The 22039-nt window shown below is 41.3% G+C and overlaps 1 protein-coding gene across 1 annotated transcript; it reads right to left on the reverse strand.

The window, feature by feature from the left end:
* Window positions 1-5494: 5494 nt before the first annotated feature.
* On the reverse strand, window positions 5495-21834 carry kcnv1 (potassium voltage-gated channel modifier subfamily V member 1). Its single transcript, XM_051405405.1, has 4 exons — window positions 21622-21834; window positions 16893-17216; window positions 14479-15146; window positions 5495-9289 (listed from the first exon to the last, which is right to left on the reverse strand). Exons 2-4 carry the CDS (start codon window positions 17192-17194, stop codon window positions 8772-8774), a joined length of 1488 nt encoding a protein of 495 aa, XP_051261365.1. The 5' UTR covers window positions 17195-17216; window positions 21622-21834; the 3' UTR covers window positions 5495-8771.
* Window positions 21835-22039: the final 205 nt, after the last annotated feature.

The raw sequence follows: 22039 nt of genomic DNA on the forward strand, positions 1-22039 counted from the left end.
TGTGGCCTAAAATGTCTCATTTCACAGCAGCTTTTTAAAAACAAATGCAATAATTTTAGTGAAAATTGCATATGATTTTGTATAATTAATAATTATATATATATATATATATATATAATGGGAGGCTGCAATGATTGGTGAAACTACAACGATACAACCAATTTATTTACATTGTTTTATTCATTTGATTCTTTAACATTATTATTATAGTAATTGTGCGTCGGCAACACTTTCCAAATGTCCTGTCAATGAAGCCTATTGAATTAATTAGAACATTTGAATTATATACAGAATTTATTTGCCACTAGATGGCGCACTAGAGCACCAGTGTCTCAGACTGAAGCGGCTCACCAGACTCCATTCATTAATTTTAGCCGGCAGCAGGTCGGTGTAAAAGACCTCAAACCGTGAGAAACAAAATAAAACTCACCAAAACCGTCTCTGTCAGTCTTTCCATCAATCAGCAACTCTGGTTTGGTTGAAATAAATTCTTTAATTACAATTAGAGGAGAAAACAGACACAAAACGAGCTATTGAGCTAATCCTCGAGGTCACATGAGCCCGTCAAAGTACAGCCAATAAAAGTTAGTCTTTCTGCCACTGACAGATTGTTATTCTCTGTCTGACATCCACAGCTGGTTTCACAATAAAACCCTCACATATCCTGAAGAAGGAACATCAGAGCAGAGATAAAAGCCTCATGAGATAATAAAAAGTTCACATCTTTGAAGCTTTTAACAGAAGAATTCAGCTGTTGAGGCTTTTAATGTAATGTTATACGTTCTGTAACATCTGTGGATCCACAGGGCTTCATATGTAGTTGTACACGTTCAGTATAAAGCTGCATCAAACGCCTCTGGTTCTGGTTCTGGTTCTGGCTAAACCTGCACAATCAGACAAAGAGCCTCTGAGACCCAGTGAAAACCTCTCTGTGTGGCCTCGTTTGAGATAAATGAATTCAGGAAACTTGTTTTAAAAGCAGAGCAGACCGGAAGTCCCAGCAGGGAGGACGGAGTCGGGACACACCGGCGGGCATGAAGACGTGTCATTACACGGGGACGACTCCAGGAGGACGACAGGGGACATTTTACTTCTCATAAAGGTCCAGTGTGTAACATTGAGAGGAAGATCTATTAGCAGAAATATAATATTCATGTTTTCATTTGTGTGTAATCACCTGAAAATAGGAATCTTTGTGTTTTCGTTACTTTAGAATAAATTATTCTCATTAATACTTATATACTTCTACTTATAAACGTTTTTAAAGGAGTATTTTTAAATGGTTGTATTGGTGCCTCTGAGTACAGTAACATGGACAGTTAACTGAACCTTTCATCCATTAACTCCTCCCACCCACATTACTCGCTCCAACTACAGAATAACATCAAGTAAAGAGGAAAAGGTACAGACAAAAATATCCCAAAAAACAACGTAATTACAGTCACATGAGCAGATGTAATTAGTTACCTTCCCCCAGTAAAGCTACTGCAGACTGTCGGCGGTTCGAGGTCACTTCAGTTGGAGGATCTGTCTTTTGTTACGGCAGAGTTTCATCAGAGCAGAGGAGGGAGAAGAGGAAACACCGGAGGGAATAAAAACAGCTGAGAGGTAAACTGTTATGACAGGCAGAGACTCTGATCGTCACAGCGACTTCGAATGGTTAATAGAGTCTGTTAAAGAGTCTCTGACGCTCGTCGTGTTATAACCTGAACGTCCACATCCAGGAAGTTTAAAGAACCATAAAAACACTCTTTTAACAGAGACACTATCCTGTAATGTCACCGTTTTATTAGATTTTCTTTCACTTGATCAGATTTTGATTTAGATTAAATGTGTTTAGATTGTTAACATCGTTTCCTGTTGATCACTTTCTGATTCATGTTAATGTCACAGGACTTTAATATAATGTGGGTGCTGGGCAGTGATTTCGGGTTCAGAATGAAATATCTTAACAACTAGAAGCTTGTTTCAGACGTTCATGTCCCCCTGAGGATGAATCCTAAAGGCCTTAGGAAGAGTGTTATCTTCAGTCAAACAGCCTGATCTTTAATTACCAACCACATCCATCATCACACGTCTTTTCTTCAAACCTACAAACCTATATTTTACCTTCAAGCCTTCAATTAACACACTCGTATTCTCCAGTGAATTTCTGACTTTCACACATCAGGTAAAGACATTGAGCATAGCGTTAGTTCAGGCAGGGCACGAAGTCAGGCTTAGCTTTCAGTTACAGCTATATCATACGATCACAGCTAGTCATAAATATACATCAGCTGATTCCTCTAAGCTTCCCATTGGATACCATACACAGTCAGCTGACAGCTCACCTGATTTCCTCAAGCATCAAAACATCATGCATGGCGCCTTATTTCTTTAGCCTGCCTCCTTTCTATGCCTCCCTTTAAAACCCTTTTGCCCCCCCCTCCACCCCAGCTCCTCCTTTTTATGTTGTTTCTAATTAATCAATGTCCTTTTCTGATTGCCATTGATGCTCACTCTGTTCTGTTCTCTGCTGCTGCTCTCCTTGTCTTAAACTTTTCCATGTATGCACATGGAAGGGCAGAGGTGTGCCCCTGCCTTAAGGTTTTCCACGTAGGCACACGGAAGGACAAGGAGGTCCCAGAACAGAGCCATACCGCCAAATGTAAAATTCTGCTTGGAATATAAGATATTTTGACAAAAGTGGTCCTGACTGAAATTAGTTTATGATCCTGTTGAGTGACAGAGAGAGTCTTTTACCCCGCAGTGTTGGTGCTTTAAAAAGGTTGTCCTGTTCCTCTCCTGCCCCTCTGACTGTATCTGTAAAATGAAAAGAGAACACGAGGAGACGGAGCCGTGAGCTGTGCTGTAACTTAGTGGAAAAATAAGGTTCTCTGGGGAACCACAACAGGCTTTAGGGGATAACAAGCTTGTCTGAACCGAGACAGCGTAAGTAGGACAGAAGATTTGCCTGTAAAGCTCAAAGCACCAGAAACTGTGATTGGTGGACCTCGGCACAGAGGGGAATAAATACAGAACCCAACAGGTCTGTATGAACCTTTTCTGATCAGGACTGAACTAAATCCAACATCTGGGTTCAAACAGACATATGGAGGTCTCCGCTTCCTCACACTGTACAATAATGAAGCTGACATCTTTCACCATTCGGAGCCAGTGTCTGCACAGTAGTGGTTGGGTTCGTTGAATAATAACTCTCACTGACTCTTGCTCGGTGCGCTGGCTGCACACACTCACATTCTCTCTCCTTCAACCTCTCAGTCTGCAAACTTGTTCAACTTGCAGAGAAATACTCATCATCAGACACTGAGCACTGGTTCCCAACTTTTTACAAAGGAAGTTTGTGTAAAACAAGTGATTTGGATGAATTTTGAGCAGATTATTTCCTGTTTAGGGAACTTTTTATACAATTCTGTCTGTTAGAAAATATAAAAAGGCCTCTTTTTTTTTGTTACAAATTCAGTGTTTTGCTCTGATCCTTGGACATTGTTCTATTAGACAACTGACTTAATTCAATTTACTTTACACTTTTCTTCACAAAAGTGAAAATCAAGAAGGCATCGCGACCCCCCTGTGAAGCTTTGGCGACCCCTAGTTGGGATCCTGACCCCCACGTTGGGAACCACTGCTTTAAGGGGTGGCAGAAATATACGCTGATATAATCACAAAAAAAAATCTGATTTATCAATATTTGCTTGATACACCCAAATGAAGATATTTGAACTCAAAACATCACATTATTGGAGCATCAACTAGAAATATCTAAAGGTGTCTGAGGCATTATAAATTAATAGTTTTATTTATGGACTTCTTTAATTGAACTTCAGGCTATCACTTACTATAGTTGAACAAATCCATCTACTAGTGATTTCATTGGACACAAATCCAAACTATGGATATAACCAAACGTACTTCCTCCGTAACTATCAGGGTTTTCCCGACTGTTGTGAAATACAAGCTGCTGTAACAGTAACTGGTCAGATTGTGTAAATGACACATTTCAAAGCAGCCATGTTGGCTCCTGTCCAGGCTAATGCTAGCCAGCCCCAATTAGTTTCACCTTTCTCTGCAGATTACTGAGCTCTTTACGTTAACGTCCACAGACACACATCAATAAATACCACTGTTCACACACATACACTGTTACACTGCTGCATCATTCAGCTCCAAAAGGGCACTAGCATGCAGAAAGCTACGACACATTTATGGTGAAACAGCTTAGTCAGAGTTAGTATTATTACACTGGAGGGGTGTTTATCATGTTTTATCTATAGTGGCATCTAAGAGGGCACTTTCATTGTCCACCAGTGGCTTCATGAACGGTCTCACTCCTTCACCACGGCTACGTCAGACGACTTCCCGCCTTCACAACTGACCTGAATTCACCGTTTGATGCCTCTGGCTGCACAGCGAAGGGAAAAAAAACTGGAACATTAAGGAGAGAAAGTGAGTTCTTATCCAGAGAGAGCTCACAGTGAGGGCGCTGCGGTGAAACTTCAGCAGTATAATGTGAGGAGTTGATTTTCACATACAAACTGTTCTCATTTTAGCCACTTAAAATCTTTCCTTTGATTAAACTTGCAGCTCTTTTCTTTAATATATTCATCAAAAACAACATATAAAGACTGAAAGACGAGCTCCCTCCAGGCTGCACTTTGCTGCCGACAATATCATACATACATTTATATATTTGCATTCATATTCACAAAGAAAGCACATAAGTAACTAAGAGCAGCTTGATATGTGCCCAGTTTCCCCTGGCTGCCCTTTGTTCTGAATAAATAAATGTCTTTGAGTTAATATTTGAGGCGTAAGATTTATTCTTCTTAGCAGTTATGATCAATTAAGAGTCATCATTTAAAAGTAGGACGCAAATAAGGAATATTCTTCCCTATGATTTACCCAAACTATGTGATAGCATGTCCTAAAACAAAGTCGGCTTTAATCAGTTCAGTGAACAGAGACAGTTCGAATGTGTGGATTTCTTTTCTTCTTTATCTTAAAAGTGAAACCATGAAGCTCTCCGCACACACAGCAGACTGTCTGCCGGCTTAGTGTCGAATATATTATCGTCTGTGAAAAGCTTTTGTTATATAAAACACTTCATTGGGATGTGAACGGAAAGAGAGATCGGGAACTTTTATTTTAGTTTTTTACTTTACTTTTGGTTTGTTTCCATCCTTCCAGTCTGCTTCAACCCTTCTAGAAACAAGCTGAATATTCTAAAATATAATCAAATTTTGTTTTATTGAGCAAAACAAATCTGCCTGTGGAGTACGATGATGATGCTCAGCTAGAATGATAAAAAATCTAGCCAATGAAAGACTATAAAGGGTCTTAAAACCACAAATAAAATGCCAAAAGCTTAAGCAAGTTGTTCTTATTACAAGCAATGAAAACTCAGTTATTTCAGAGGCTTTCTTAATAAGTATTTTGGTCTCAAATTCTTACAAAAATAAAAGTGACTTTGTGTTAAATGAAGGCACCACAAATATTCTTATTTTTTAGCATTTCTTTATTTAAAACAATGAACAGCTGCTTCTTTTACAACAGTTTCTCAGATACCTGCGAGAATCAGCTGAACGCCTGAAATAAAAGTGTAAAATAAAAAGATGATGCATTCAGTGCAAGGCAGAGAAGGAGCGAACGTGTCAGGGCTTACAACGTGTGTGTGTAAAGGTTGTGTTATATAATTACTGACACACACACACACACACACACACACACACACACTAATGAAATGCCGCCGGCTGGACGCTGTCACTGATTTCTTTGCAACCTTTTCTCCTCAGACGACTCCTGAAGCCGACACGAGAGGTGTCTGTTCAAACTGTGAAACAAATGGATGCAAACGAGGCTTAAAACAGGAGAGACTGTCTCACCTCCGCTGACACACATACAGCTGACAGTTTGCTGATTGTCTTACGTTCTGAAAGCAACCGAACATCTCAGTGGACATACGTTGCACAATTGGCTTGAAGGATTACGTTGCAGCGTTCGTTCTCGCTCAAAACTGGACTCATTTCAAAAACTGTTGTCTCTTAGACACAACAACATGAGGAAACAGGAGAAGGTTGTTATCTAGTTTATACATATATACATGTAGTTTCCCTTTTAAAGGACAGTGTGTAGGATTTAGTGGCACCTAGTGGTGAAGTTACAGATTGCAACTAAGTGAACACTGCTGGCATCCTGGGAGTGAGAACGGGGAGAAGAAACTACGGTGGCCACAAAACTCCAACTCTATCTGCAGGGTTTGTTCGCTCTGGGCTACTGTAGAAACATTCGGTTAAACATGGCGGAAACATGATAAAAACGGCTCATTCTAAGGTAATTCAATAAGTCTATCGTGCATCCCAGCTTTAGATTTTTTATAAAAATGTTTAATGTTTTTAAATCACAATTAAACACGCAACAATTTTTTGCAATTTCCACCTTTTTTTTCCTGTAATTTCTTTGTAAAACATGCCTAAAAGGTTCTGTGAAATCCTGGAGCAACTGTACGACAACGTCCTCCTGAGTGACAAAAACAAGCCAACCAGTGACACAACAACAGGCTCAGCTTTTGAATTTGAATTCCTTGGGAAATAAACAAACTAGCCGATAGACACAGCAGCTAATCTAAAAACAAAACTGTTAGAAAGCAGAAAACATCCTGGCAGCAGCTCAGTGTTTTTATTCAGGCCTTCGGGCCATCACTGTGATATTTGAAAAGACCACTGTGACCCACAGAGAATGTCCTTTATTGCATGACTGAGTCACAGAGTGAGAACAGAAACTACACGAGAGAGAGCAGAAGCACCAAGGTAGCGTGACAAAAAAAAAAACACAGCCTGTAGGGTTTTATACTGACTTCTATACAACACTTACTAATGCATGTGTGCTCTCGGAGAAGGTTTTATCCAAGGTGGTGCACAGAGATAATGTTTTGTATGGATGGGAGCACAGAAATAGTTTTTTTCCCCCACTGAATCGAGAGTTGTTGTGTTGGAAAACATGTCTCAGTGCTTGCACCAAATTACAATACAATCCTAAACTCAGATGAGCGCAGAGTAACTTTCCTCCGAGTGTCAAACTCTGACATCAAACATAACACTGTGGGAACGAGAACACATTTCTGATGGGTTCGTTCAACTCAAACCGATCGCCTTCAAGTTTATTCACTCAGACAATTTAAACATGAAAGATATTTGAGTCGAAGTAAGTAGTAACTCAAGTATTTATTGTTAAGGTAAGTAAAAAATTAGGTTAATTGTACTAATTCCATTCATTTAATTGAAGTTACTCTCATATGCTGCATTTCTCCAAACCTTTTTAAAACAGAATTTATCTAATTAAAGTCACTTAAATGAGTAAAATCAAATAGATGATACTGTCAAAATACACGTTATCAGTCCATAGCAGATGAGACACAACCACAGGGAAACACGACAGGAACGTTTCACAGATTTCCTTCTGAATATTTCAACTTTCTGAGAGTCGACCTACATTTGAGCACAGAGCAGGACCTCTGAGAGCAGATGGCTCTGAGTCCTGCATCTTATTTCTAGTGTACAAAACCCAAAGTCTGAGCTATTTATCTTTAATCAGTCTATAAAACATCAGAAAACAATGAGATCTTTAACGTGATGTTGTGGATGCTTATATCGAACGTCACACTGTTTACTCCGACCAATATCCAAAGATAATCAGTTTGAGTTGAGAGGCTGTAGCTGCCTGTGTTTTAAGATACTGCTATCATATAAACTGGATGACCTAATGCATCCATTGGTATCAACCGTGTCCTGCTAGCATGTTGGGAAGGAGACTAAATATTGTTTAGGTTCAATTTTAGCAATAGAAAAACTGGCATGGCCATTTTAAAAGGGATCCATTGACCTTTGACCTCAAGATATCTGAATAAAAATGGGTTCTAAGGGTGCCCACGAGTCTCCCCTTTGCAGACACTTTAGGTATGTGGTATAAAAGAGTTTTTTTACCTAGTGTATTTGAATATTTCTGCACAGTCCATAAACAGTGTTGGAATTACATGAATGGAGAATGACTGGAAAGCTGAGACACATACTTCATGCCACCCTTACATAAATGAGGGCCCCACTTGTGCCCCCCAATCCAAAAAGTCTGGAAACTCCCCTGTCTGTCAATTGATCCTCTGCTTGAGGCACAGTACATCCACATCTAAATTTAACCGCTCAGTCAGGAGTGCTCTATAAACATGCTTTTTGAACACGGTGACTTCTGGAGTTTACTGACGGACATATAGCTTTACTTTCTGCTAATGTAGCTAAACGGGTAAATTAAACGACTTGTTTCAGACCATCAATACATATAAATATGGACAACATAACAGTTATCTGGTGGCTGGCTGCAGGATAGCCTCCATGTTAGATGGGACAAATTAAAAAAAGTCAAATAATTCTTTCCCAAAGATGGTTTCTGTAATTTGGGGTCGTTCTTATCACGCCGATGTTTTCGGATATTCCGGTATATTTTTGTTCAGTGGGAGGAAGTGGAGGTGTTTCAGATAGAGGATGGACTGAGGGGCTGCATGAAGATAGTATCAGATAAATAAGGATGTTTTTGAAGAGTGAATCATGCAAAGTTACTCTAGTGAAGTCACAGACTAAGGATATAGAGCTGTTTATGAGCACAATACCTCCCCACTGATTTTCTATCAATCTACTTATCAACTAATCGACTAAAAGTTGCGGCTTTATTCCGGATGGTGTTTGTAACCGCACAGTTCCTGGTTGACGACCGCTCTCCTGGTTCTACCACCACAGTTCCTCCCCTCCGCTGCTCCGGGTGCTCACCCTCTCTCGCCCGTGCAGCCTCAACATCTCCAGGACGCTCCGGGCGTAGGCGTCCCTCAGGTTCACGCCTCCGCCGACGCTCGCCCCGCCCACAGAGCCGCGGGCCAGCCTCTTCAGCATCTCGCAGTGCCGCATCGCAGCCTCCTTCATCTTCAGGGTGAAGTAGCAGGCGGAGAAACGCTCGTTGATGATGGCGATGGGGAGTGCCAGGATCAGGATCCCAGATAGGATGCAGAGGAAGGCCAGCACCTTCCCCACAGCGGTGTCGGGCCGGATGTCTCCGTAGCCGACCGTGGTCATGGAGGTGGTTGCCCACCACCAGGCGGCCGGCACGCTGGTGAAGGTGGTGGCAGGAAGGTCGTACTCCAGAGTGAAGACCACGGTGGCGAAGATGGAGATACCGACACCGAGGAAGAGGAGCAGGAGGCCAACCTCCTCGTAGCACTGAGCGATGGTTATACCCAGAGACTTAAGACCTGGACAGACACGAGGACAGAATCAAGTCAATTTTCTAAATAAAATACCCTATGCAGCAGTGTTACATCCCTGTCCAAGGTTATGTCTTCCTTTTCATCATTTCCTGTTTTATTTTGATGTACACACCTTTGTTTCTCATTGCGGACACTTCCTGTCCCTGTGTGCCTCATTACCTTCCTCCCTTGTGTGTTTAGTGTCTGTGCTTAGTGTCTGTTGTGCCAGTTTGTCTTTGTTAGTTAGCACTTCAGCCTTATTTAGAGGTCAGTCCGAGGAGATTTGAAGCAGAGAAACACAGTTATTTATCCTTTTTAAGGACAAAATACACAAATTAGGCAGGCAAGACGCTCTGATCTTATCATGATCTAGAACATGATGCATTTCTGTAGATTAAACTAAACAATCTGTGAAGTAGCCAAAATCTCGACCTCAAACATCTACAGCAGAAAAATGGAACATTCACATTAATGCAGCAGAAATATTCATCCACAAACATCAGATTCATAGTAAAACACTGACTGGGAACATTTTAATGCTCAATACTTTAAGTAGGAGTTTTAGTCAATAAAATCAATGAGGTAGAAACACTACCGCTCCTGTCCACAGGGGCCGCCAGAATCAATAACAGCTGAACGCTCCTTGTAGACTTTAAAGTAAGTTTTTGAATGCATACTGAGTATTTTCAGTGTGTTATTAGCACTTCCTGAATACTTCCTCCACCACTGATCCACAGTGCTCTGACTGTCTGTGAGATCTTCACAAATTCCAGCTCTTTAGGAGAAATGTGAAGATCATATTCTGAGTTTGAATTTCCTTCTAGCTTCCAGGAACGCTGAGAAAATCTGCCTCCAGAAACTTGAAACTGATTTGAATAATCCATCACAGGGAACATTTAATTCAGGCCATACTTAATTCTCCTGTGGTAATGCATTGTGTGGAGAGGGGCTGTTAATAAAACCGCTCTCTTATATCGGAAGGAATGAACAAAAGATTTGATTCCTTCCTATTGCTCAGCCAGGAGAAAATAACAAGCTGCAGAACGAGGAAACAGCAAATTTATAAATACACCCACACGTGAGGCCGCTCACAGGGCTGACGTTCACACCCCTGAATGACTTGTCATCTCTCCGTTTTCCTCCGAGAGGAAAAGAAATGAGCTTTGGTGTCGAGTTTAAGGAGGATTTGAAACGAGATCATAAAGAGGTTTTCTTTGGTGCAGCAGACAAAGAGAGCCATGGAAAGCTGCTTCTTTACATTAGCACAGATTAAAGAAACAGAATCGGAGCAAATCAGATTATATTAAAGTGTAAAAGTCAATATGACATTTTAAAAGGGGAGTTTTTCAGCCTCTGTAATGGACACACATTTAAAAATAAATACTGTCTGAACATTATATGTTCCTGTCCCTGTTAGGATAATCAGCTCTGTCTAAAGGGAATCTCAAGAAAGTTAAAAAAAAGTCTTGTTTCTGGAAAGTTTGTTTTATTTTTTGTCTAAAATTAACCTTAACCAGGAACAACAATGGTTGCATAATATCCCAGCAGAGGAACAAGAGTAAGAGCACTCACACAACTTCTCAGTTTAAGAGAAAGTCGTCTGGTCCCAGTGTTGGAAATAAAGCAGCTGTTTAGTTTTTTAGTTTTAATAAAAATGCTAAAAATAAGAATGTTTCTGAAGCCTTCATTTAAGTGTTATTAGATTTTAAGATTATTATTATGCTGTTCGAAGATACTGCGTCTTATAAGATTTTTTTGGCTAAATATTGAGCTGAAATAAGAATTTGTGCCTTAATCTAAAATTAACAAAGTGACCAAAATACCTACTTTAAGAGTTGCTTAAATTGTTTGTATTTTTCTAGTTTTAAGGCCCATTACTGTCTTTTAGATTTGATTATATTTAAGAATATTTGGTTGGTTGGTTTCTAGAAGGGCTATTTTTTACGACCGAGTATTAGGGCCATACTAAGAGAAAACATTTTTTTGGGGGGGGATATTACGAGAATAAAGTCATAATATTACAAGAATAAAGTAGTAATTTTATGAGAACTGTCAGCCTGTTGGCTCAGCCAGTAAAACTGTTTTTCTTAGTCTGGTGCTTATACTCTGTCGTAGTTTTTGACTCTGCTGTTATTAAATGTTTTGTTATTGTGCTGAGCTTCAGTCTGATCCTGATGAGACAAGGAGTTTATAAACGAGAGCTGCAGAATATGTTGTGTTGTGGTAATCTGATGGTCACATGGTTCCCAAAACGGGCCCCACGGACAGATGTTGGCCCGCTTTGATGTTACTACTGACAGAAACCTTAATATTTATTTAAAATATTGCTGTAATTTGTCATTTTTTATGAGGTAAAATGCTCTTTAAATATGACGAATCATTAATAATCTTTCACAATCTGAGCACAGCGGGTAGAGAAACAGTTGCACAGGGCTTGCTTTCGGCCCGCTGCCCATCTTTAATGTTCAGTTTTGTCTCCTCTGAGGGAAGAAGTTCGGTCGGATGTTGACAGATGAGAAAAAAGACAGTGAATCTCTAACATCTTCATCCTCGTGTCTTCACAGTTCGTCAGCGTCACACTGGATCTGTTTGGCCACAGAGCTGCTGTGAACTTACAGGTTCATTGGGACAAATGAGACATTGCGTCCCTTTAAATGACTTCACTGGTTCCCTTAAATTAATATTTTGGTTGCACAAATGAACAAAACGTTTTTTATGTGACTGTGATCGAATCTTTACACTTTGGGGGATCGTTAGGAATTACTTGGATGCATAATTGGGCTTATAATGATTAATAAACTCTCCTAACAACCAGTAAGGACACGAGCGGCCAATAACACATGTTGTCATGCTAGTATTATATTAAGGAAGCCTTCCATGAATTAACAGTATTAACATATGTAACCTGTTTTTCCTGTCTCGCCTTCCCTTCTCCTTTTCCCCCCCTTCAGTGTTCTTGTTCATTATTCATGAGTCGCGGGATCATCATCCTTCCTAAAATCCCTCAGATCAAAGCGCTGACACGTCCCAGTCTGACACACTCACATACTCACACACATATAATCACACACACACACACACACACACACACACACACACACACACACAGACATATATCCTCGCTCTCCACCCTCCATCTCCTGAAGGAATTTGCCAAAATATGAATCAATATATGTTTTTTTCTGTTCTTTGTCGTCCTCCGGAAACCTCCCGGCTGTAATCTCACAGCAGCAGCTTCTCACCGAGGAGGATTTCAATTTCTTTTTTTCCCCTGACAGACAGGGAAGGTGTGTGGAGGGAAGTCTTCTTCAGATGCTGATCACTGGAGCAAAGTATCTTCCCCTGGAGCTTTGATCAGGCCCAAAAAATCAGGCCTGACCCGACCCAAGCCCAAAAAACATTCTGTGCGAGATAATTAGTTTATTACAAGTTAAAGTAAACTACATTGTGCCAATTTATTAGCCAGACTAATAAGAAATTCATTAATTAGAATTGTATGCATTATTCATGAACTATCAAATATATTTTTAAAAGAAATCTAATCCTGTCTGAGCCCGACCTGCTGCAGCAGTTTTGGGCCCGAACCCGGCGTCATGTTGGGTCCAATCGGGCAGGAAATCGACCGTCACACGCTCACACGCGGAAGCGTGTACGGGGCAGTCGAGTCTTTATCTGAATTTTTGGGCATCCAGTTTTAAAGATGACCAATCTCTTATTCTTGTTGTCATTTATTCTTTTCCTTTTAAGACAATCTGACGTAAGTCAAAAGCGAAGCCTCGGTTTGTGTCTCCTGGTCCCCAACTCACTTGCAAGGATTTAATAATTCACCCACTTTTTAAAAATATATAATGTTTATATTGTGGCAACTTGCAGGCTGTGGTTGCTTCATTCAAGAATGACACACTGGACACCGTTTCAACCAACGCTAGTGGGCGCTTACCGCTAGGCTGAGACCCGTCTGAGGACAACCACGCTCCAGCAGCGTCTGTCAGATTTCAATTAAGCATGAAGTAACAAGGTTGTTGAACAAAGTTGACCTTATTAAAGCATTCTCAGCACTCAAGCAAAAGAGGTTTGAAGTCCCAGACAGAACTACGGCGGACTGAATCAGTGAGTCTTTTAACACACGTGAGCAGGAATAAAGTTAGTAGTTAGGGTTGCCGAGAAGGACAAAGCTTTTTATTCCAAGGCAAAAATGTGATTATTTCAGTTTGTAATTAAAAGAACTGTTTGGATTATTTCTATGTTGAGCTGTCTGTGATGCTAAAAGTGCACATAATGGATTAAACTACTAGTAGTTTCAGACACTTCTCCTTCCCAAGCAAAATATGGTTTTGCCTTTGTTGTTGTTAATTTGAGAGACTCGTTGAGCTGTTTTTATGTCAGCAGATAGATAAGACGTACATATTGCTATTTAATGCAGAACAGTAGTTGTCATGAAGGGTAAAGAAGGCCCCGCATTAAAACGGGTCCCTGTACTGAGTATTCGGTACAGATAATGTACAATACAGATAGAGTATCAGACAAGTAAAATGGTTCAGTAGTCGTAAGTACAGCAATTTTTATGCAAAAACTTGTTCTTTTCCAATTAATATAGCAAATTCTGATAAACCGATACCAATTTCAGGCTTAAATTAACAACTTCTTAAGTAGAATTTAAGGTTTTTGAAGAACTACATGACACATATATCACAAATTATATCCATTAATATTGTTTTTTCTACTCCTGAAAGACAGAAAGGAGAAAATGATAAATTACTTAGTAGAGAGTTGGACAGTCAATGCACTTGTTGCTTTGTCCTGCATGACGCAGAACATAGGATCTGATCGGCCCTGAAACCGATGGGGACATCTCCAATTTGGTAATAAACCAAAGTATTGGACAAACTTAGACTTTGACCTGATAATAGCGCTGGAGTAAAAGTTACTGGCATTGCAATACAGAGAGCATGTATGTAGTAATAGGATGTCTAATAATGTGTGACATGATATTAATTAATACAGCGAGCAGCAACTGGAACAGTAAAGTCGGTCTCTTCACTGTCGACACCAACGGAACCAGACTGAAACTTTGGTCCAAACATATGTGACGCCTAAAAATAAATATAGTGTTTTCTCTTCTGAACAGGACACAAGTCAAGTAAAGAGACCAATTCTAAAGCATAATTTTAAGGCTGCTGTTTAAACGTGTTTACCTGTTGAGTGTCGTCCCAGCTTCAACATACGGAGCGACCTCAGGAGTCGGAGGACCTGCACCACACGGCCCATGTTCTCCAGCTCTGTGCTGCCTCCGTGGAGGCTCTCCACCGCCAGCGTCACGTAGAACGGCAGGATGGCCAGCAGGTCGATCACATTGGGAATACTTCGACTGAAGCGGCACTTATCCCTTACGCAGAGAAACCGAAGCACCAGCTCACCGGTGAACCACACCACGCACACGTACTCGAGGGCATCGAACAGCAGCGGTGGGTCGATACCAATGTCGCTAACACCAAAATCTTCCCCTAAGTCCATAGAGATGAGCACCATGTTGATGACTGACAACACCACGAAGAAGATTGAGAGCGAGCCAAAGGTGCGAGCGGCGCGTGAGGATTCAGGTTTCTCCAGGAAGTCCCACAGGTGGTGACGGAGAGTCGGGCAGGCGGCACCCACAAAGTCCTCGTCGTCGTCCTCGGGCTCAAAGTCTCGCTGTACGTCGAGGGTCTCTTTCTGCTCCTTGCGGCGGAAGTAACGCTCACGGCAGCAGGGGTTGATGCGGAGCTCGTCGATGCCCCAGTACTCGATCTCCTGCAGGAAGGAGATTTCACACAGCTCTTCCCTCACGTGCAGGTGACCCGTCCGGTAGTAGTTCATCACGTACCTGTCAGCAGGAATACACACAGATAGGTAGCATTTTGTCAGAACAGATATTAAAAGAAGGTTTAGAGAAGAAGTAATCAATGAGTGTAATAGTTATTCACAAAATAAGCCACAAAATGGAGGCAAAGAACCTCCAATGTTGAGTGAACTGGGTTTCATGATGGTTTATCTTGATTAGTCTACAAGAAGAAGTGGAAGTTGTTCTTGGAAAAGGGCAGGCAAATACTCTGCAGCTGATTGTACAAACCACCTGTCTTTCTCCGTCTATCATGGGCGAACTTCAACCCTACCGAAGCCAGTCGGAGTGGAAGCATCTTTTCCATCGAGACGAACCTTGAGTGTCGTTCTTTGTTCTTCTTTCAATGAAGAAATACTCCAGAGGTCTGATATAACCGATGCTAGCAAACAAAACATGCACAGACTGAAGCCTGGCAAGACGGATTCTGGTTAAAGGTCACAATCTCAACCTGACAAAGACGAGCCCTTCTCTAGATGCATTAATGCCAGAAAACTGGTTCTGATTGTCTTCTTACATTATAAGTTAAAGCACTGTTTTCCTCCATCTAATCCAGGGGTCAACAACTTTTACTCTTAAAAGAGCCTTTTATGGACATACTGAAAATAATAAATAACAGATGTAACAGGAATTGATTCAAGGTGGGGTCAGTCATTCTGGAGAAAGATTGTTGATTTTTAAATCTCATTCTCAGGTCATCAAATACTTAAGTTTTGGGTTATGGGAAAAAGGAAACACCCAAACTGGCTCAGACATGATAGCAGATCGTCAAATATCGACGTTTTGGGTTGACGATCTGGAACTGAGACTCATGAAACATGTTTCTCCAGAATGACTGACCCCACCTTTAACATCAGTTGTAAAGACATGAGAGGGGTTAATCCCCCTGAGTATCTTCCAAAAGCATGCTTGGAAACTGTTTTACATATGAATGAATGCAGATATTTATAATCTGAAACGATAGAACGACAGACAGAAAGAAAGACTTCTGTGCTATTTCCTGGCTGAGCCCAGAGTTTAAAGTTTATTTTGGGTTGTGAGCTGTATGTAGGAGCAGTCGTCACAGTTTAAAGACCATCAGGACTTCATCAGTTAATGGGAGCTGACAGCACACCTGTGAAGACGACCTCCAGTTTGAACATCAGGTGTTGCTGTGACTCACATTAATGTTTGACTCCAGGCAGAAACGCACAGGAAGCATCAGGTGAACACAGGTCATGTGTGCCTTGTTGTTTTCAGCCTGCAGCTTAGCGGGGAATAACCTTTGAGGTTGTGTGTGATGAAGTCTGAGCACGTCTGATGTGCTTTTCCATGTTGGTTGGTGTCACAGTCCAATAATACGACACAGCACTCGCACACAGAAATCTCTGCTGCTTCTTGCCCCTCGCTTCTGAAACAGAGGATGTCTGGACCACACTCTCATCCCACTGTTAGATGGGGTCGTGGGAAGAAAGGAACCCCGGTCCTTGGCGAGGGTCACGTCATGGAGAGCGAGCCCATGAGGTTTCATGGCAACCGACTTCTTCTGCAGCCATTAAGCTTGTGGGTTTGGTGGGTTTGGTGGGTGGCAGAGAGACATTGTATGTGCTGAAACTACCCTCGTTTTAAAGTTTCTGCACTTCCAAATTGAGTATGAGGTACACAGATCAGGCTCAGTAGAAATGTGAGTATGTGTTGTATGTGACAATGTTATTATACAGGCCTCAGGGAAGAGAAAAAAGCGCCACCTACTGGAAGGTCTGTGAGTTTCGGTCGAAGAAGAACTCGTTCTCCAGGAAGTCGGCGTCGTCGCAGAGCTCCAGTGCCGAGTCCCTGCTGCAGCAGGCTAGTTTCCCCAGCCGGGTCTCCGGGTAGGACGCCAGCAGCTCTTGCGACAACACATAGCGACTTCCTCCAACGTTGATGATGAAGAAGTCGAGCGGGTCTCTGAGGCAAGACGCCGTCGACTCGCTGAAGAAAACGCTGGAGTTCAGAGACACAGGGGAGGCGTTGTCGCTGTAGAGCTCCTCCACTGAGCTGCCGTGGAGGTTCATGGTGCAGGGAGGGAGGGAGAAGCTGGGGGAGAAGTGAAGGGTGAGAGGAGTAAGAAAAGATAAAGTAATGTAAATAAGTTTAAAGTTGTTAGGGTCAATTTTAAACCAAATATGTCTAGAATATAGCTAGATTTGAAAGTAATGCAATCAAACTCAAATCATGTATGTACATTTTACTAAAATCGTTTAATAAGATATGAAATCTGTCCTAAAAGAGCCTCTTTCCACCTCCAGCAGACTCAAGCATCCCACTGGAGTCATGTGTATGTCTAAAATTCACTCTCTTTTAGCTCATTTTTTGGTCTCCACCAGCTCCTGAGCGAAATATCTGGCTCTTCAGCTGCTAAATGTTCCACGATGTTCACCAGCTAGTCGCTAACTGCTGGGCAGGTAATGTACAGTGAGTTATGGAAACAGCTTCCTGCTGCTAACAGCTTGTTTATCTGTTTCCTTCGGATTAAGACGACATGATATCAGACCGATAAACCCAACAGATGTGAAGCAGATACAACCGCCTTTCTGTTGACAGCCCAACTTCACTAGCCAGCGACTCTCTTTCCTTCTACAAACCCTGATTTAGTGCTCGGTCAGTCCCAAGAACTTTAACTAATCCCCTTTGGACATCACACAAGTTTAAACATATGTAATGTAATAACACTTTAATAGGACAATATAAGTGTAGTGATGAACCTCAGGAGCCACTGGAGAGCGGCTGAAGAGCTGCAGGTTGTTTTCTGTTGTTTCTTGTGTTCTACCTCTACAGGAGTTTTATTTTGAATGTTTTTGAATGTCCATACGTCTTCTTGCAAAGCCTGTGTAGATATTCAGATGAGTGTTACTCGAGTAGAAAGCTTACACTGTCGTATATTAGCAGTATCAGTAGCAGTATTGTAGTAATGCTGTTCTTAGACACTCAGAGGATGTTTTGAAGAGGCTCTTTCCAGAATATCCTCACTTAACTTCAGTTCAGACAGCACAGCAAGAATGAATCAAAGAGAATAAATGAAGGATAAAAAACACTAAGAAAAAAAAAAGACAGACAGATCAACAAAATGAAACAGAGACGTAGAACTGAGAGAGATGACGCCTCCGGTGGTGTCCTACTTCTCACAGATCTCTGGCTGCCGCAATATTTAAATATTTTAGCTGGCTTACCTAATTAATAGATCCAATGCTACTATTCCTGTGATCGTTCATTCCCTTTAGCTAGGTGTCTAACGCTGTCCCCTCACTAATTCTTACACTCTGAATATTACATGATGCCGTTTGAGCGGAGACTGAGGTGGGGCGACGACGGACGGCTGTACAGGAACACACACGCTGAGGAAGATGAGATGCGAGTGAACTGATGTTGAAGTTGTTGTGGGGGGGGGGGGGCTGCACAGGGGCCCCTGGAACATGCTGGGATTGTTCGTTCTCTCGGGGCTCCCATGTGAGCTGCTGTCAGGGGCCCAGAGTTTGTAGCTGCTGTGTGGAAGCGTCTTGTTTATCTGAATCATTTACTCCAAAAACATGAATTATGCAGCAGCTGTTCTCCTGGGTTTGATTCTGATGTGTGAGAAATAAAAACATGGTGTGAAACTCATCACTTATAACAGGCTCCCTGCCTGCCTGACGGTAATCGCATTAACAACCAGCAGTGTGCAGTATGAGCATGGAGACATGGCGTGACTGTATTCTTACACTGTTTTCTTCTGTTTCACACAGTGGTTGTTATTTATTGTTATCATTATTGTTATTTTTACAGTTTAGATTCTCCTTTATGATCTAAACCAGTGGCGTCTAACCTTTTCTATCACTGAGTAAACTGACTGATTGTGACAACGAACCCACATTATTATTGTTTCCTGTGAAAAGAGTTTTCCTGATATTTTTATTTACGTTTTATACAAATATCTGTCTGTATTATGTATTTGAAACAATCGTACATACATAATAGTGTTTTCTTTCTCCTGACACTTTGTCATTGTTCTTTTAGCTTTTTGGTTGTTTTTACTTCTGTTTTGTCCAACGCAGTACAATACATCCTAAATGATAATCCAAACTTTAAAAATGACCATTACAATGACATGCAACAAAGATCCCAAGCCTGATTGATATTGCATTACGTTAAATTGTGTCTGTCTCTGTGGGTCCTCTGCACACCTGTTTGGAATCAACTCCCCTTCACGGTTTACTCACCTGTCCTGCATCTCCGGCTGCAGAGCGATGTCCAACTGTTTCTAGTTTCTAGTCTTGCGTAACGCTCCCTGTTGACCCCACCTCTTGTGTCTGCCTGCCAGCCATCTACCAGTAATCCACCCAAACCTTCATACCTTCCCCAGTACGAGTCATCATTACACCAAATATTATACCTGTCATGTTCCCAATTGCAGTTCCCAGTGAGACTTGGGAAAAAAGCCTTAACGAGATTAATGAGCGCTCCATCGACTTTAGACATCATCTCGTTCAGTTTCTCCCCTCAGATTTAAAATCGTTCTCTGAGATACTCGACACCCACTTTGAACCTGATCCTGTCTTAATGGACAAGAGCACAGCAGCAGCTTCCTCTCGTACGGTTTTATTACAGCAGAAAAATGAATTCTGATATTCTGGAAGAAGACTGAAGTTCAGTGAAAAAACTAATATCCTTCACCTTGTAAAATTGTATTTCATAAGACCTGGCAGCCGTTTGTCTGCTACCTGAGGAACAACCTGCTTTAACTTAGCAGGAAGGAGGGCTCCAATTAGAAGCAGGTCTCTTTTACTAGCCTGGTGTCTCAATTAGAGGCCTGGTCGGGATTTTATAGAAGTTCTATGGATGTATAAAACCTCTTAAATCCCACTGGGTCGCCCACTTGAGCACGTTCTAAGCTGCTTAGATCTCCTTCAGGAATATAAATGTTTAAACTTCTGTCAGTATGAACATGCTGCACATCGTTGGATCAGTCAAATTCTCCATAATTCAACATTCAGTTCATGTTACAGAAACCCTGAGCACCAAAGTATCAGATCATCAAATGAATGATTAAATGAGACAAGTAATATTCGTACTGTTTTAAATAGCTGAGCAAGAGTTTTGTGCAAAGGGAATTAAAGGCCTGTCCCGAATAAAGGCAGGTTGAGTTCATTAATGGAAGTTTTAGGGTAGTTTAGTTATGTTGATATTATCTGTTGTATTAGCTTTACAATGCGTTCTCATGCCCTAAGTCTTGTAATCCTTCCTCAATAAAACATACTTGACAAAAACAAAAAGACTCACTTCATGTAAATGTATATGAAATTGATCTAAAATATACTTTTCCATTCAGTCTAAAAACTTTTATCTGTGTAATCCAGCGTGTTAACATGTGAATGAAGCTCTGGATCAGGACGGTCAGTTTACTTTACAGCCAACAGATTATTGTTGTGAAAGAAAATCCAAATCAGGAAACAAACTGTTTTTTATTTCCCAGTCAGTGCTTGAATTGATACAACCCTGCTCACTAGAGCTGGCAGTACTCAATAAGAAGTAAGGGTACTCGTGGATTTATAAATGGTAGACGGGAAATGGCTAGTTTTCAGATTTTGCTTATCTTGTTTCAAAACTAGAATCTGTTGTCCGCAGACTAACCCAGGAGCCTGTGGTCTTTAATGTTTCTCTCTCTAGATTGAACCACCTGATATGAAGACAATACAAATCAGGGATGTCCATTCAGACATATTTTACATAAAGTAACATCATGTTAGTTTCCACTTCACCTCCAGTGAAATTAGACCTGGGACCACGACACTGAAGTTGGCTTCTGATTCGGCAGGGAAGGGGAAACTTAAGTGAGACTTCAGTGACCTATCCTTCGGTTGTTGCTCCTCTTAATGTCGTCCTTAGGTAAAGAACGCTGTCAGAAACCCACTCTTACATTTGTGAAAACTTTATTCTACTCAGAAAATGCGAAAAAAGGGTTTAAATTTTACTCTTTTTTCCTAAAGCCCTAGACCACATTGGACCAGCTCCAGATAAAAAAAATATAGTTAGACTAGTCAAATCTGGACTAGATTTCTCCAGAGAGACTATTTAAAACATAATTTAGGTTTGTTTAACCTTTTTATAATATTTATGAAAACGAAAAAAACTCACTTTTGCTTTGACCAGGTCAAAACCTACTATAGCTGGATTTGTCAAATCTGGACTAGATGGAACTTGGGACCACAGAGTCCCTGTTGTGTTGAGATCTGCTGCTGAGAATGAATCTGTGAGCAGCTTGACACAACTCTCATGCATCTGACTCCAAGGCAACATTAAAGAATATTACTGGATTTAATGGTCTAATATGTTGTACTCTATATTGAGTTGAGTCACAGCTTGCAACCATCTCTATTCAAAACAAACACAATCAATTCAGCCGTCAAACTACCTCCCAAAGCTTTCTAAGAATCCTGACAGCAGGTCTTACACAGGGTGATCTTACCTGGTCTAACTGAAGAGGATCTTGGACATCTTGGTTTGATGATTAACTCCACATTTCCAGAAAAATACAGTTCACTTTCTCTAGAAATGATCACATGCTGATCAAACCGGAGAAGAAAGACACACGTGTGTTGAACTGCAGGAGGAAGCAGCTCCTGCAACAGCAGCCGTCTGCCGTCTGAGCTCCCGGTGCAGGTTTAAAACTGAGTGGAGGAGATATACTGTCAATGGGAGGGAGGTGTGAGATTAATGACACACAGGAGGAGGAGGAGGAGAAGGAGGAGGAGGAGGGAGGAGGAGGAGGAGGAGGAGGAAGAGGAGGAGGGTCCAGTGGTGGAGGAAGTACTCAGTTCCTTTGCTTATTAACAATATTACTTATATGTTTAGGGGAAAACAGGGTTGTGTGGAAGAGGATCAGG

The sequence above is a fragment of the Dicentrarchus labrax genome, unplaced genomic scaffold (assembly GCF_905237075.1).
Source record: "Dicentrarchus labrax unplaced genomic scaffold, dlabrax2021, whole genome shotgun sequence".
NCBI classification, from domain to species: domain Eukaryota; kingdom Metazoa; phylum Chordata; class Actinopteri; family Moronidae; genus Dicentrarchus; species Dicentrarchus labrax.

Coding starts and splice junctions, on each gene's coding strand:
- kcnv1 (XM_051405405.1), bottom strand. CDS start 17,194: ATGAACCTCCACGGCAGCTCAGTGGAGGAGCTCTACAGCGACAACGCC. Junction 15,147..16,892: donor CGAAACTCACAGACCTTCCA/GTAGGTGGCGCT, acceptor TCCTGCTGACAG/GTACGTGATGAACTACTACC. Junction 9,290..14,478: donor GCTGGGACGACACTCAACAG/GTAAACACGTTT, acceptor GTGTCTGTCCAG/GTCTTAAGTCTCTGGGTATA.